The 16095-nt window shown below is 43.3% G+C and overlaps 1 protein-coding gene across 1 annotated transcript in view; it reads right to left on the bottom strand.

The window, feature by feature from the left end:
- UHRF2 (ubiquitin like with PHD and ring finger domains 2) overlaps nt 1-16095 on the bottom strand; it is a 173129-nt gene that overhangs the window by 31259 nt on the left and 125775 nt on the right. The window contains exon 9 of the mRNA XM_084629196.1: nt 6156-6260. Coding sequence (XP_084485322.1) covers nt 6156-6260 — 105 coding nt within the window. The remainder of the gene's footprint in view (nt 1-6155; nt 6261-16095) is intronic.

Raw genomic sequence — 16095 nt, 5'->3', positions numbered from 1 at the left:
TGGTTAGGTGATGTGTTTCAGAGATGACAAAAGGCACTTCAGTTTCTTCTCAGAACCCTGGCCCGGAACTCATCTGGAGGAACTCCCACAGAAGGAATGTCTACCTATTGCCTCAGTTGACTATCTCTGCAGATCCTGGGAATTAACCACAGGTAGGTATCACCTGACTACTGAAATTACACAAACTAAGTGTCTGACATTGGAAAGATTCCAGAAAAGGAGACACAGATGTAAGGATGCTGACTCAGTATACTCCCAAGGATCATGGGGCTATACTATTTCTAAAAATGAAGAGTCAATGGTGTCCAGTTCTCAGCACCACCCTCAATCTATTTATACAGATCTGGGGACCTTTAATCACTTATGCTTGACACAGAGCCTCATTGCATGTGATTCTTCTGAACCTGTGGTGCAGGATCTCAGCACTGGGCTGGGGAAGTGAGGAAACAGATCGACAGAGTGAGACAGGTACCCAGAAATCACCTACTACAGGACAGGCCCCACAAGGAAAATAACAGAACACTACTGGCCACCACGTATGGCCCCCAGCTAAAACCTCTCCAGCACATTATCAACTATCTACAACCTATCCTGGAAAACGATCCCTCACTCTCCCAGACCTTCAGAGACAGGCCAGTCCTCGCTTACAGTCAGCCCCCCAACCTGAAGCAAATACTCACCAGCAACTACAAACCACACCACAGAAACGCTAACCCAGGACCTAATCCCTGTAGCAAACCTTGTTGCCCACTCTGTCCCCGTATCTACTCTAGTGACACCATCAGAGGACCCAACCACATCAGCCACACCATCACAGGCTCATTCACCTGCACGTGTACTAATGTTATATATGCCATCATGTGCTAACAATGCCCTTCTGCCATGTACACTGCCCAAACCAGACAGTCCCTACGTAAAAGAATAAAAGGACACAAATCAGACATCAGGAATGGTAACATACAAAAGCCAGTGGGAGAACACTTCAATCTTCTTGGACATTCTATAACAGATTTGAAAGTAGCTATACTTGAACAAAAAAATTTCAGAAACAGACTTCAAAGAGAAACAGCAGAACTACAATTCATTTGCAAATTTAACACCATTAATTTGGGCTTGAATAGGGACTGGCTCATTACAGAAGCATCTTCGCCTCTCTGCCTCTCCTGGAATTGTTTGGGAGTGGACTACATCCACCCTGATCAAATTGGCCCTGTCAACACTGGTTCTCCACTTGTGAGGTAACTCCCTTCTCTTCATGTGTCAGTATATTTATGTCTGCATCTGTAATTTTCACTCCATGCATCTGAAGAAGTGGGGATTTTACGCACGAAAGCTTATGCTCAAATAAGAAAAGATAAAGTAACTAAAAAGCTAGAAGACTGATTTGGGGGAGGCTGCTGGGGGAGGAGAGTTAATATGGAAATGAGACACTAATAATACATATGTATAAGAAAAGACAACAAAAAGTTATAAATGAGTTTGTGTAACAAAGGAAGGTTGAAGCTGTCCAGTGCTGGAGGTGACTGTAATGAGACCATCCTGATCAACTTCCCTCTTGTGAAAAGAAAAGGAGTACTTGTGGCACCTTAGAGACTAACCAATTTATTTGAGCATAAGCTTTCGTGAGCTACAGCGCACTTCTTCGGATGCAATTGGTTAGTCTCTAAGGTGCCACAAGTACTCCTTTTCTTTTTGCGAATACAGACTAACACAGCTGTTACTCTGTTCCCTCTTGTGAGTAACTGATCACTACTCGCTGAGTGTTTGGTCTTAAAAAATATTTGTTAGACCCATCTGTTGAGTGACTCTTAATCCAACACTGCTTACACTGTTCACCGAATCATTTCATGCAAGTGTTTCATCAGAGTCAATTGTGCCAGATCCTCAACACCAGACTGTCAATCCAGATGGATGCAGAGATCAAACACCACTTACACTTCTGCTAGATCACTTCAAACAAGTGGTACACCAGCCAATAGTGCCAAATCCTTAGAATTGGACTTGCATGATTCAGACTGTTGTGGGGATGTTAATGCCATGTACAAAGGGGGTACCCGATGACTTCATCAAGTACTTCACCACATTCTATGATGCCAGATCCTAGGCAATTGACTTAGTTGACCTAGAGGGATCTGGGGCCCTAGTGCCTCTTATAGTGGGCACCAAACTACTTCTGATTCTCTGAAACTGATGGTGCCAGAACTGTGGCAGCATGTCAACAGTTTCAGGACCTCAGCAATGAACTGGGTCTACCTAGAGGGATTCCGGACCTCAGCAACATGCTGATTGTGCCAGGACCTCTGCGCTGGATTAGCTCTACCCAGTCACACCCTGGGGCTTTGGTGTCATATCAACAATGCTCGAATTTCAGTGCTGGATTAGGTTGACCTGGACAGATCCAGGGACCTAGTTGCTGTATCTACTGTGCTGGAATCTCAGTACCGGGCTTTGTCAGTCAGGTTAAGACCATGGACCTGAATGCTGCATGATCTGGAATAGAGTCACTTGGCTAGCGAATCTCTAAAGTCAATGATGGACTTACACATTGTCAGACTTAGTTTCTGGGACTTGAAGAGCTTCCCATCAGCAGGGTGTGGCAGCCCTCCTGCTCCATGTGGGTCCAGATGACACATGATAAATGGGTATCATTTCTATTTTGTTCTTAAATTAAGAAACCTGTGTTAATTAACTGAGAATCTAACTAAAATAAAAATAGCCCTGAGAAGGCAGAAGAAAAGGAAAAACTGACAAGGAATGAATTGAGGACACCGTGTGTGAAATGAGCTCACTGAACCTTTGGCAGTTAAGAAGGAACCCAGGAGCAGTTGGGTGCATTCCTCCAATAACCTGAGAATTGCCCACCGAGGAGGCAGAGGGAGGGATAATTGACCTCAATGAACACCACTCTTCAGAAGATTCTGTAACTCAACAATGGGAACTGCCAATCCCACAAATGGAAATAAGCAGAGGACACTTGAGGAAAAAACAACATTCATTCAGATTAAACTATTGACACAGAATCAGTACTTAAGTTAACCACCTTGATTAATACTTCCTCAAACCATCTGAAGAATACACCTTCAAGTCCATTCACTGAGAGGAAGCAAACATCAGTTTTAATACTAACTCAAAAAGTATTTAAACTTTCAATGAAGTCACAAAAACTGACTGCAAAAACTACAGATTGACAATTTGGCATCTCAAAGGAGAGAATTTTGAATCTTCTTTAATAGTTTGAATTGGATACAGAGATGCTTCAAAAGGAATAAATCATGAAGATTCTGATCCCAAACTTCACAGTAATTAGGAATGTCTAAAATCGGTCATATTGGCTCCTGACAAACGCTGGTCCATAAAGAACGTAGTTCTTAGGGTTTGTCTACACTTACCGGGAATCGATGAGCGACGATCGATGCATTAGCGGTCAATTTAGCGGGTCTAGTGAAGACCCGCTAAATCGACTGCAGATCGTCCTCCCATCGACTCCTGTACTCCATCAGATCGAGACAAGTAAGGGGAGTCAACAGGAGAGTGTCTCCCGTCGACATTGCGTAGTGTGGACCCCATGGTAAGTAGATCTAAGCTATGTCGGTTTGAATTACGTTATTCACGTAACTCAAATTACGTAGCTTAGATCGACTTTTCCTTTTAGTGTAGACATGGCCTTAGACTGCTCAAATTCATAAAAAAAAATTCTGCAATGATTTCTTCAATGATTTCTAGTGTTCTACAGCCCTTAAAATATCAAGAACAGGACTGAAAGATTCTCATTTTTAACAAATCCAACAATCTGAATCAGAGGAACCTTGAATTAGTGCATCTTAAATTGGATATCTAAAGCAACTCCTTTCCATTAAATTATGAGGATAGACAATCACAAGAAAAGTATTAATATGCGAACACTTTAGATGCATGTAACTTCATGGAAATTCAGCATAAGCAGCAAGACTGTTAAGTTTCAGCTTACTGCTCATTTTGCAAAGGCTGATGGAATCCCTTTCTAAATTTGGAATCTGGTCCCACATTGATGCAACTGAGTAACTTCATTCACTAAACTCAACAAGATTTATGTGACCACAGTTACACACGTTTGTTTGTTTGCTTGCAAATTGGGCACTTTCAGTTGTGCATAAAAGGATAAGAACGGAAAGCCAAAGGGTAATTTCCCCTTCCTGCAACAAGTTTTTGCAAGACAAATCTCACTCATGTGATAAGCAGTTGCTCATACCCACAAGGAGAGCATGGAGAAGAATCTTAAAGGTAAGTAGAAACCATTTGAAAAACACTATAAACACAAGCCATAAAATAGCCTCTAATATTAATTTATCACTCAATGTTGCAAACACTTACATACAAGTAACTATGCTCAAGTGATAAGTCTTGTTGGACTCTTAATCCACCTTTCCTTGGTCCTGTTTAGTAAACTGGCTGGGGTAGGAGTCCAAGCCTCTACACCAATTTTTAAGGAAGTGTTTTGTGGGGGAACGGCTGGTGTATGTAGAAGAGTGACAAGAAAGGAGTTTGAATTTTTCTGTGTGTGTTAGAGAGCTTTCTCCTTTAACCCTCTCCAAGAAAAATGGAAAGGTGGAAGTCATCTAGAAATCCACAGAAAGTTGGTTTGTGTAGGTTAATGCCAGCGAGCAGTTACTGAAGGGAAAATTACCATTATTACTAAACATGCGCCTAAAATAAGATTTTTTTCCCTCTGTATTCTTAATTAAAGAGCTACAGGAATTAAGCCTAAAGGCACCAAGTTGGGCAGCCGTACAAACATTTGAGAATAGCAGCTGCAATATTTCTTCCCCTCCCTTCTCCCTCTCTGCTCCAAAATATAAAGCCCACAAGAGTATGACTTTACTTGAGTATCAGTATCTGCAGTAGCACCTGGCCACACCATCAGTTTGGGGATAGGGCCGGGGATACCAAGGCTCCAAAACATCAATACCACTGCCAAAAATAAAGAACAGAAGTAACAGCATCCCCCAGCTACCCAGCTTTGACCATATAGCAGCTGACTCAATAGGATGCCATGGCCATGTGCCCTGGGGCTTGGGTTGGGGTTGACTCCAGGGATGTAGTAATGTTCCAACACCAAGTACCTCCTCATGTGACTTCTCCAACAGAGACACATTGATGCCTTCGGAGGCAAACTCCCGCAGCGGCAGCAGCTGGGTAAGCGCTGTTGGCAAAGAATACATAACATTCTGATGCTATTTAGGATGTTTATTTCATTTCCTTGTCTAATGCCTTTTCCCCTGCAATTAACAGCTGCCTATGTTTTTTTTTTAAAAAACAGGATGCTTACTGCTTTATGTTCACCTGTTGCATGATTCAGAATTCCACCTGATGGCATAGAACTGCAGGAGGGGGGGTACCCTGTGTAAACATTATTTTGATCACGGAAAACAATCTATTCACACACTTATCTTGGTCAGGCTCAGGAAAAGAAAGGACAAACAAGACTAATGCTTCATATTTACTCTAGATGTTGATATGTATTGGTCACCAATGTAGAAATTTCCCAACATCTTTTTTTGAGCACGATGATCCAAAGTGATAACATTTTCCTGTGTAGTACTGAGGGCCCTCAGCTCTCAGTTAAATCAATGGGAGACGAGGACCTTCTGCACATCTCAGGATCAGACCTTGTATCTTTTATCCTAGCCTCACTAAAATTAAGATCTGTGGTGATTTTACAGGCATCACTGCCAAAAGTTCAAGATTATCAGCTGGACAATCAGTTTTATTAACTTGGGAGCAATAAACATGATGGTCAGGGCAGGATCTAAAATGCATCATTTCCAAAGCCCACTGTCACAGGCTCATCAGATTTTACATGCTGATAATAAATCCAGACTATATAAGAATATTAACAATTAGCATTTGTGAGTAAACTAAAATTCAGCTGTAATTAAAGTACTTTACATTAGAACACGAAGTTGTCTTCTGTCATCAATAACCATATACTTTAAGGATAGATTTTTTTAAACATATATTTTTGTTTAAATTAAAACAAATAAGTTAAATAATAGTTAATTTTTATTATTCTGTGAGCTCACACCTTGTTTATGAGGGTTAACTTTAGGAGCAGCAATGAACTTAACTCTAACATTCATAAAACAAAAATCTTTACATTGGTTTGGATAAAAACATACCACTTCATCTTCAAATCCTCCAGCCAGCACAAGTGAATAAGCTCCATCATTACTGCGTCCATGGATTCCACCAACATGGGGTCTGTGAACGCCTGCTTCACTCACCTTGGGTAATAAAATTAATAGAGGAAATCTTTAAGATAACTTCTTGAAGCAACTGGCCAACAATATTAATTTTTAACAATTCATTTATTGTTTAATGAAGTATAATTCTATGTGAAGAGGCAGTCTGCATAAAAGGTTAATATGAAACTGCCTAAGGAAGAGAGGATTTTATGTACTTTTAGGAGAAACAAAGTCACAAAGGCAGTCTGGGGTGAGCAAACATTTTGCCCTTAGGGCCACATCAGGGTTCCAAAACTGTATGGGGGGCTGGGTAGAGACGGCTGTGCCTCCCCAAACCCTAACCCTAACCCTATCCGCCCCCTCCCACTTCCCACCCCTGACTGCCCCCCTCAGAATCCCCAAACCATCCACCCCCCGCCACTCCTTGTCCCCTGACCACCCCCTCCTGGGACCCCCTTCCCCTAAGTGCCCCCCCGGGACCCCACCCCTATCCAATCCCCCCCCTCCCTGACCCCTATCCACACCCCCACCCCGACAGGCCTCCCTCTAAAGCTTCCTTTCAGAATGTGGCCCTGCGAACATGGGCGGAGGACTCAGGAGGAGCAGGGGCAGCCACACAGCCGGAGAGATGCGGCGGTTTCCCTTTCAAAGCGCCGCTTCTCTCTGGTGGCCTGGTGCTCCTCCTGAGTCCTCCACCCGTGTTCGCCACGCTCTTGCCACCTGTCCCCTGTGGCTGCTGGTGAGCCTCCCTTCCTGCTCTCCCCTGCTCCCACAGTGTAGCCCCCTTCTGTGCTGGCGGCATGGTGAGCTGAGGCTGCGGGGGAGGGGCCGGGGGCTAGCCTCCCCAGCCGGGAGCTCAAGGGCCAGGCAGGATGGTCCCGTGGGCCGTAGTTTGCCCACCTCTGGTCTAGGGCCCAATTCACTGAGCAGTGATTAGAGGTGGCTGAGTGAGGGGATTGAATCACCCATTCCAGCTGTATGTGGGACCCAGCTTTAAAAAGCATGCAGGCTCCCAATGACTGGTAAGACATGTGGCTCGTGAGACTAAGGCAATTAGCTAGTTGAATTTGCCAGCAAAAGGACAGTAGGGAGATAAGGAAAGGAAAACCACAGAACCCTAACCTGCAGCTACTCTATACAGAAGAGCCCACAACTGGACAGAAATAATGTGTCACCAACACCACTGCTGGCTAGCTCTAACTCTGCCTGTACCTCTTGGGGCCACTGCCAGACAGGCATCTTGATTCTGGAGGCTTCCACCCTGGCCCTGTCTTGACTTGCTCGGAACATGGCCTGGCGGGAGAACCCACTAGTGTGTTGGGTGTCTTCTGGGAGTCCCTCAGGTAGGTGAGCAGCAGGTAGAAGTGACTCATCTGGGTAGCATCTAGGAGCATGAGCACTTCATTGACAGGGCACACATGGAAACACCTGGGACAGAGAATACTAACCAACTTCAGATGACTACAGCATCACTAGAGGAGGAAGGAGAATTGGCACCTCTACAGGGAGGAGATTGGTTGCTGGTCACCTCGGGCAGCAGACTGCTTCACCGCCATGCAGGTCCCCCATCCATCATGGTCAAGAACCAGTATGGAGTACTGGCCATAGAAGGTAAGGAGCAGACCCCAACAGCTAAGGAGGAGGAGCCATCTTCTCCCAAGACTTCTCCCTTCACCACACCCCAGAGAAGAAAGTATAGGGTGCTGGTGGTCGGGGATTCCCTTCTGAGGGAGACAGACATCCATCTGCCAATCTGATATAGAGTCCCAGAGGTGTGCTGTCTGCCTGGAGCCAATATCAGAGATGTCACAAAAAGGTTGCCAAGACTAATTCATCCCCCTGACCCTATCCCATGCTGCTCATCCACATGGGCACTAAGAATGCTACCAAGTATAACCCTGAGCAGATCAGCAGTGAATACAGGACTCTGGGATTGAGGATGAAGGAGTCGGGGACACAGGTTGTGTTCTCATCCATCCACCCAGTTGAGATTAAGGGTCGAAGTAGAGAGACATATCATGGAGATGAATGCATGGCTGCATAGATGGCATCAATAGGAAGGCTTTGGCTACCTCAACCACAGGTAGCTGTTCTAGGAAGGACTGCTAGGAAGAGATGGGGTCCAACTGACCAATAAGGGGGAAAGGATCTTCATATACCAACCTGCCAACCTACTGAGGAGGGCTTTAAACTAAGTTCAGAGGTTGGAAGTGACAAAAGCCCACAAGTAAGCGTAGGAAAAACAATCCTAATGGACAGTTAGATATTGGGGTAGGGGGAACATGGAAAATTACAATAGGGTCACAGGAGCAAGAGTGAGATCAGTGAGGGAATCTGCTCAATATCTTAGGATGTCTATACACAAATGCAAAGAGTATGGGGAATAAACAAGAACAAGAACTGGAAGTATTTATAAATAAGCTAAATTATGACATAATTGGCAGCACAGGGACTTGGGATAAATCTCAAATGAAATATTGGTATAGAGGGGTATAACTTGTTCAGGAAGAACAGGCTGAGAAAAAAAGAGAAGTGGTGTTGCATTAAACATCAAAAACATATACATTTATTCTGAGGTCCAGAAGGAGGTGAGAAACAGACCGGTTGAAAATCTCTGGGTAAAGATAAAATAGGCAAAAATAGGAGTGATGTCAAGATAACGGGTTACTATAGACCACCAAATCAGGAAAAGGAGATGGAGGCATTTCTAGAACAAATAACAGAAATATCCAAAACACAAGCCTTGGCAGTAATTCTAGACATCTGCTGGAAAAGTAACACAGCAAAACACACACTTTCCAATAAGTTCTTGGAATGTATTGAGGAAAAACTTTTGTTTCAGAAAGTGTAGGAGGGAACCAGGAGGACAGCCATTGTAGACTTGATTCTGACCAACACAGAAGAATTTCTTGTGAATTTTAAGGTGGAAGGCACTTTGGGTGACAGGGATCATGACAGATTTCATGATTCTAAGGAAAGAAAGGAACTAGAGCAGCAGAATAAGGACAATGGACTTCAAAAAAACACACTTTTAACAAAATCAGAGAGGTCCTATAAAGAAAATCTAAGGGAAAAATGAGTTCAAGAGAGCTGGCAATTCACAAACAGACAATATAAAGGCATAACAGCAAGCTATTCCAATGCAAAGGCAAGATAATAAGAGGTCAGTGTGGCTCCAAGAGGAACTCTTTAATCAAAAAGGAATCCTATAAAAAACAGAAACATGAACAAAGTGCTAAGGGTCAGTGCAAAAGAACAATGCAAGCACATAGGGACAAAAGCAGACAGGTTAAGACACAAAATGAGCTACACCCAATAAGAGGAGCTTCTATAAATTCATCTTTCTCAATTGAAGACAACTGGCAGTTTTTCAAAGAGACATTATTAAAGGCACAAGAGTAAACTATCCCACTGCATAGGAAAGAAAGGAAGTATGTCAAGAGACCACACTGGCTCAACCAGGAGACCTTCAATGATCTAAAACTCAAAAAAAAGAGTCCTACAAAAAGTGGAAACTCAGCCAAAATTACAAATTACACAGTTATGTAGGGACAAAATTAGAAAAGCCAACGCACAAAACGAGATCAAACTAGCTAGAGACATAAAAGGAAACAAGAACACATTATACAAATACATTAGAAGCAAGAGGAAGACCAAGGACAGAGTAGGCCCGTTACTCAATGAGGGGGGAAAGACAATAACAGAAAATGTGGAAACGGTAGAGGTGCTTAATGAATTCTTTGTTTCGGTTTTCACCAAGAAGGTTGGTGGCGATTGGACATCTAACATAGTGAATGCCAGTGAAAATGAGGTAGGATCAGAGTCTAAAATAGGGAAAGAACAAGTCAAAAATTACTTAGACAAGTCAGATGTCTTCAGATCACCACGGCCTGATGAAATGAATCCTAGAATACTCAAGGAGCTGACTGAGGAGATATCTGAGCCATTAGAAATTATCTTTGAGAAGTCATGGAAGACGGGAGACATTCCAGAAGACTGGAAAAGGGCAAATATAGTGTTCATCTATAAAAAGGGAAATAAAGACAACCCAGGGAATTACAGACCAGTCAGCTTAACTTCTGTACCCGGAAAGATAATGGAGGAAATAACTAAGCAATTTCCAAACACCTAGAAGATGATATGGTGATAAATAACAGTCAGCATGGATCTGTCAAGAACAAATAGTGTCAAACCAACCTGATAGCCTCCTTTGACAGGGTAACAAGCCTTGTGGATAGGGGGAGAAGTAGTAAATGTGGTATATCTTGACTTTAGTAAGGATTTTCATACTGTCTCACATGACCTTCTCATAAAAAAAACTATGGAAATACAATCTAGATGGAGCTACTATAAGGTAGGTGCATAACTGGTTGGAAAATCGTTCCCAGAGAGTAGTTATCAGTGGTTCACAGTCATGCTGGAAGGCCATAACGAGTGGGGTCCCGCAGGGATCAGTTCTGGGTCCAGTTCTGTTCAATATGTTCATCAATGATTTAGATAATGGCATAGAGAGTACACCTATAAAGTCTGCGGACAATACCAAGCTGGGAGGGGTTGTAAGTGCCTTGGAGGATAAGATTAACATTCTAAAGGATCTGGACAAACTGGAGAAATGGTCTGAAGTAAATAGGATTAAATTCAATAAGGACAAATGCAAAGTACTCCACTTAGGAAGGAACAATCAGTTGCACACATACAAAATGGGAAACGACTGCCTAGAAAGGAGTACTGGGGAAAGGGATCTGGGGGTCATAGTGGATCACAAGCTAAATATGAGTCAACAGTGTAACGCTGTTGCAGAAAAAAAAAAAGAAAAAAAAAGCAAACATCATTCTGGGATGTATTAGCAGGAGTATTGTAAGCAAGACATGAGAAGTATTTCTTCTGCTCAACTCCACACTGATTAGGCCTCAACTGGAGTATTGTGCCCAGTTCTGGGTGCCACATTTCAGGAAAGATGTGGACAAACTGGAGAAAGTCCAGAGAAGAGCAACAAAAATGATTAGAGGTCTAGAAAACATGACCTATGAGGGAAGATTGAAAAAACTGGGTTTGTTTAACCTGGAGAAGAGAAGACTGAGAGGGGACACGATAACAGTTTTCAAGTACACAAAAGGTTGTTACAAGGAGGAGGGAGAGAAATTGCTCTTCTTAACCTCTGAGGATAGGACAAGAAGCAATGGGCTTAAATTACAGCAAGGGAGTTTTAGGTTGAACATTAGGAAAAACTTCCTAACTGTCAGTGGTTAAGCACTGGAATAAATTGCCTAGGGAGGTTGTGGAATCTCCATCACTGGGGATTTTTAAGAGTAGGTTGGACAAACACCTATCAGGGATGATCTAGATAATACCTAGTCCTGATATGAGTGTAGGGAACTGGACTAGATGACCTCTCGAGGTCCCTCCCAGTTCTATGATTCTATAACTCTATTTGGCACTGTGGAGGTCTCAGCTCACATACTGCATCCAATTCTGGGCACCATATTTTAGGAAAGATGTGGACAAATTGGAGAGAGTCCAGAGGAGAGCAAAAAATAAATATAGGGTTTAGAAAACCTGACCTATGAGAAAGGCTAAAAATTGGCATGTTTATGCTTGAGAAAAGATTACTGAAGGAGGACCTGAAAACAGCTTTTACATATGTTAAGGGCTGTTATAAAGACGACAACTGATTGCTCTCCATGTTCACTAGAGTTAAGATAAGTAGTAATGGGCTTAATCTGCAGAAATGGACATTTAGGTTAGATATTAGGAAAAACTTTCTAACTACAATCATTGTTAAATTGTACCATAAATGGGCACAAACCTGAAGGCATGGTGGATTACGCACCCAAGAAAATATTTACCATTTACTTAAGGAAATTTAAGCGTTGCATTTTAGCCATCTTTTAATTGCTGATTGTTTCATAAATTAAAAACTACATTAAAAAACCACAGAGGCTGAAAAGTCAAGTACTGAAAAGGTAGCAAATGTCAGAATTAAGTATGCCAGTTACAACCTTAATTCAATACCATTATACATATGCACTGTAATACAATCTTTAATTGCACGATCATGTACTATTTATTTCAGAGGCTATCTTCCTCTTTCAGTGCACAGGATGGATAGCGCTCACTGAATAGAAATTCAATATTTGTTTTTATCCTCAAAATTGAATGTGTGGTCCCCATACTTCATTCACCACATATCATCAAAACTCTGAACTGAATACAGAAGAGGAGGTTACTTACCTGTAACTTCAGGTTCTTCAAGATGTGTGGTCCCTATCATTATTCCACTGTGGGTTCCATATGTGCAAAATGCGTCAGGAGCCAGAGATTTTGGAAGTAGTGTCCGTTGTTTCCATGCATGCTTCCTGGATCACCTTGTGCCTCTGATCCAGGGGATAAAGGGGAGGGCAGACCAACTGCCTCTCCAATTCCTTCTCCACTGTAGATAAAAGAAGATCCAAAGAAGAGGGGAAGGAGAGTAGATACTGAAATACAGACAGGGAGGTCTGTGCAAAGGACAGGTGCAGAGGAGCACTGGACTAGGTCAAAGTGTCTTCTAAAGGTGTGAACGGAGCTGCACATGTCCCTCCTCCATATCTGTAAAGCAGCTATCTCCTAAAGCAATGCAATAGTCACTACAATGAGCTCTTACCCCATGGAGGGTTAGGGTTTCGACAGTTGATAGCAGAAGCTCATGGGGTGGCAGTTTGGAGAGTATACTGACTCAAGCCATGCTTGGAGGCAACAAAGGTAAAGTTTTGTGAAAGGAGTGATCTGAGTGCTGGAGACGAAATGCCTCAGGAGAGAGAGGCAAGTCCTAATTGATACTCAAGGGCTGTTTGTGATCTGGGCTATAATGCTGTTCATGGTCTGAAACTGCCTTTGGGGAAGTAAGCTCTTGCAGTGACCAAATCCAGGATGGCGCCAATGAACTCCAGGGACTTCATGGGTGTCAGAACAGATTTTTCAGGGAAGAGAGGAGGTATAGCATCATTAAGAGTTGACATATGGGCCTCCTATTGTGACTTGGCAACAAGGAGCCAGTTGTCAAGGTAGGGGAAGACAATGAGACCGAGGTGTCTGACGTGAGCTGCCAGTACAGCAAATACTTTGGTGAAGACCATGGGGGCGGTCGCTAGGCTAAAGGGAAGTAATCTGTACTGAAATGGTCTGGACCTACTACAAATCTGAGGAAATGTCTGTGGTTGGGATGAATATATACATGAAATTGGCATTCTTCATATCGAGAACTGTAAATCACATGTCCTTCTCCAGGGATGGTATTAAAGAGGCCAGTGTGACCATATAAAACTTGAGTTTGCAAATGAAGCGGTTGAGGTGGCACAGGTTGAGAATTGGTCTCCATGCACCCTTCTTTTTTGGGTATAAGGAAATAAGTTGAGTAAAAGTCACTCTCTTGGTACAGAGGAGGGACATGTTCTATCACATCTCAATCAAGAAGAGGAAGTAGAGATGCAAACTCGATCGCACAGCCAAAGCGGATGTCATTCAGCACCCACTGGTCTGTGGTTAATGCACTCTAGGTGTTGAGAAACAGTGCTAGACAACCTCCAAATGGCATGTGAAGGTCAGCCGATATTGGACTTAGGGACTCTCAGCCTCAAGGTCCCATTAAAAAATAGCACATTGTCAGGGGGTTGAGATTGGGATACCAAGCCTGTTGCCTCAGACGTAGGGAAATGGGTCCTTTGAACCTTTTGCCTTTTGCATGGTGGTTTGAAGGGCCTTGGATACAAAAATTGCTGAGCCATGGGTCTAGGTCTAGATGACTGTCGATGGATCTTCCTCGTGGGGGCACGTTTCAGAGTAGCAGCCGTCTTAGTCTGGATCCATAAAAAGAACAGGAGTACTTGTGGCACCTTAGAGACTAACAAATTTATTTAAGCATAAGCTTTCATGGGCTAAAACCCACTTCATCGGAGGCTTGCAGTGGAAAATACAGTAGGAAGATATATATACACACACACACACACACAGAGAACATGAAACAATGGATGTTATCATGCACACTATAATGAGAGTGATCAGTTAAGGTGAGCTATTACCAGTAGGAGGGGGGAGGGGAAAACCTTCTGTAGTGATAATCAAGATGGGCCAATTCTAGCACTTGACAAAAACGTGTGAGGAACGGTAGGGGGGAAAAATAAACATGGGGAAATAGTTTTACTTTGTGTAATGACACATCCACTCCCAGTCTTTATTCAAGCCTAAGTTAATTGTATCCAGTTTGCAAATTAATTCCAATTCAGCAGTCTCTCGGAGTCTGTTTCTGAAGTTTTTTTGTTGTAATATTGTGACTTTTAGGTCTGTAATCGAGTAACCAGGGAGACTGAAGTGTTCTCCAACTGGTTTTTGAATGTTATAATTCTTGACGTCTGATGTGTGTCCATTTATTCTTTTGCGTAGAGACTGTCTGGTCTGGCCAATGTATATGGCAGAGGGGCATTGATGGCACATGATGGCATATATCACATTGGTAGATGTGCAGGTGAACGAGCCTCTGATAGTGTGGCTGATGTGATTAGGCCCTATGATGGTGTCCCCTGAATAGATATGTGGACACAGTTGGCAACGGGCTTTGTTGCAAGGATAGCTTCCTGGGTTAGTGTTTTTGTTGTATGGCGTGTGGTTGCTGGTGAGTATTTGCTTCAGGTTGGGGGGCTGTCTATAATCAAGGACTGGCCTGTCTCCCAAGATCTGTGAGAGTGATGGGTCGTCTTTCAGGATACGTTGTAGATCCTTGATGATGCATTGGAGAGGTTTTAGTTGGGGGCTGAAGGTGATGGCTAGTGGCATTCTGTTATTTTCTTTGTTGGGCCTGTCCTGTAGTAGATGACTTCTGGGTACTCTTCTGGCTCTGTCAATCTGTTTCTTCACTTCAGCAGGTGGGTATTGTAGTTGTAAGAATGCTTGTAGGTGTTTGTCTCTGTCTGAGGGGTTGGAGCAAATGCGGTTGTATCATACAGCTTGGCTGTAGACAATGGATTGTGTGGTGTGGTCTGGATGAAAGCTGGAGGCATGTAGGTAAGTATAGCAGTTAGTAGGTTTCTGGTATAGGGTGGTGCTTATGTGACCATCGCTTATTAGCACTGTAGTGTCCAGGAAGTGGATCTCTTGTGTGGACTGGTCCAGGCTGAGGTTGATGGTGAGATGGAAATTGTTGAAATCATGGTGGAATTCCTCAAGGGCTTCTTTTCAATGGGTCCAGATGATGATGTCATCAATGTAGCACATGTAGATTAGGGGCATTAGGGGACGAGAGCTGAGGAACCGTTGTTCTAAGTCAGCCATAAAAATGTTGGCATACTGTGGGGCCATGTGGGTACCCATAGCAGTGCCGCTGATTTGAAGGTATACATTCTCCCCAAATGTGAAACAGTTATGTGTGAGGACAAAGTCCAGTCACCAGGTTTGCCGTGACATTATCGGGGATACTGTTTCTGACGGCTTGTAGTCCATCTGTATGTTGAATGTTGGTGTAGAGGGCTTCTACATCCATAGTGGCTAGGTTGGTGTTTTCAGGAAGATCACAGATGGACTGTAGTTTCCTCAGGAAGTCAGTGGTGTCTCGAAGATAGCTGGGAGTGCTGGTAGCGTAGGGCCTGAGGAGGGAGTCTACATAGCCAGACAATCCTGCTGTCAGGGTGCCAATGCCTGAGATGATGGGGCGTCCAGGATTTCCAGGTTTATGGATCTTGGGTAGCAGATAGAATACCCCTGCTCGGGGTTCTAGGGGTGTGTCTGTGCAGAAACTACACCATCTGTTCAAGAAACTCCCTGAAAAAGCACAAGAGCAAATCTGCACAGACACACCCCTAGAACCCCGAGCAGGGGTAAGGAAGCAAAAGACTCCTCTTGATCA

The sequence above is a fragment of the Lepidochelys olivacea genome (genome assembly GCF_965140295.1).
Source record: "Lepidochelys olivacea isolate rLepOli2 genome assembly, chromosome: 5".
NCBI lineage: Eukaryota > Metazoa > Chordata > Testudines > Cheloniidae > Lepidochelys > Lepidochelys olivacea.
The sequence above is the reverse complement of the archived record's forward strand: the minus strand, read 5'-3'. Positions and strand labels throughout refer to the sequence as shown.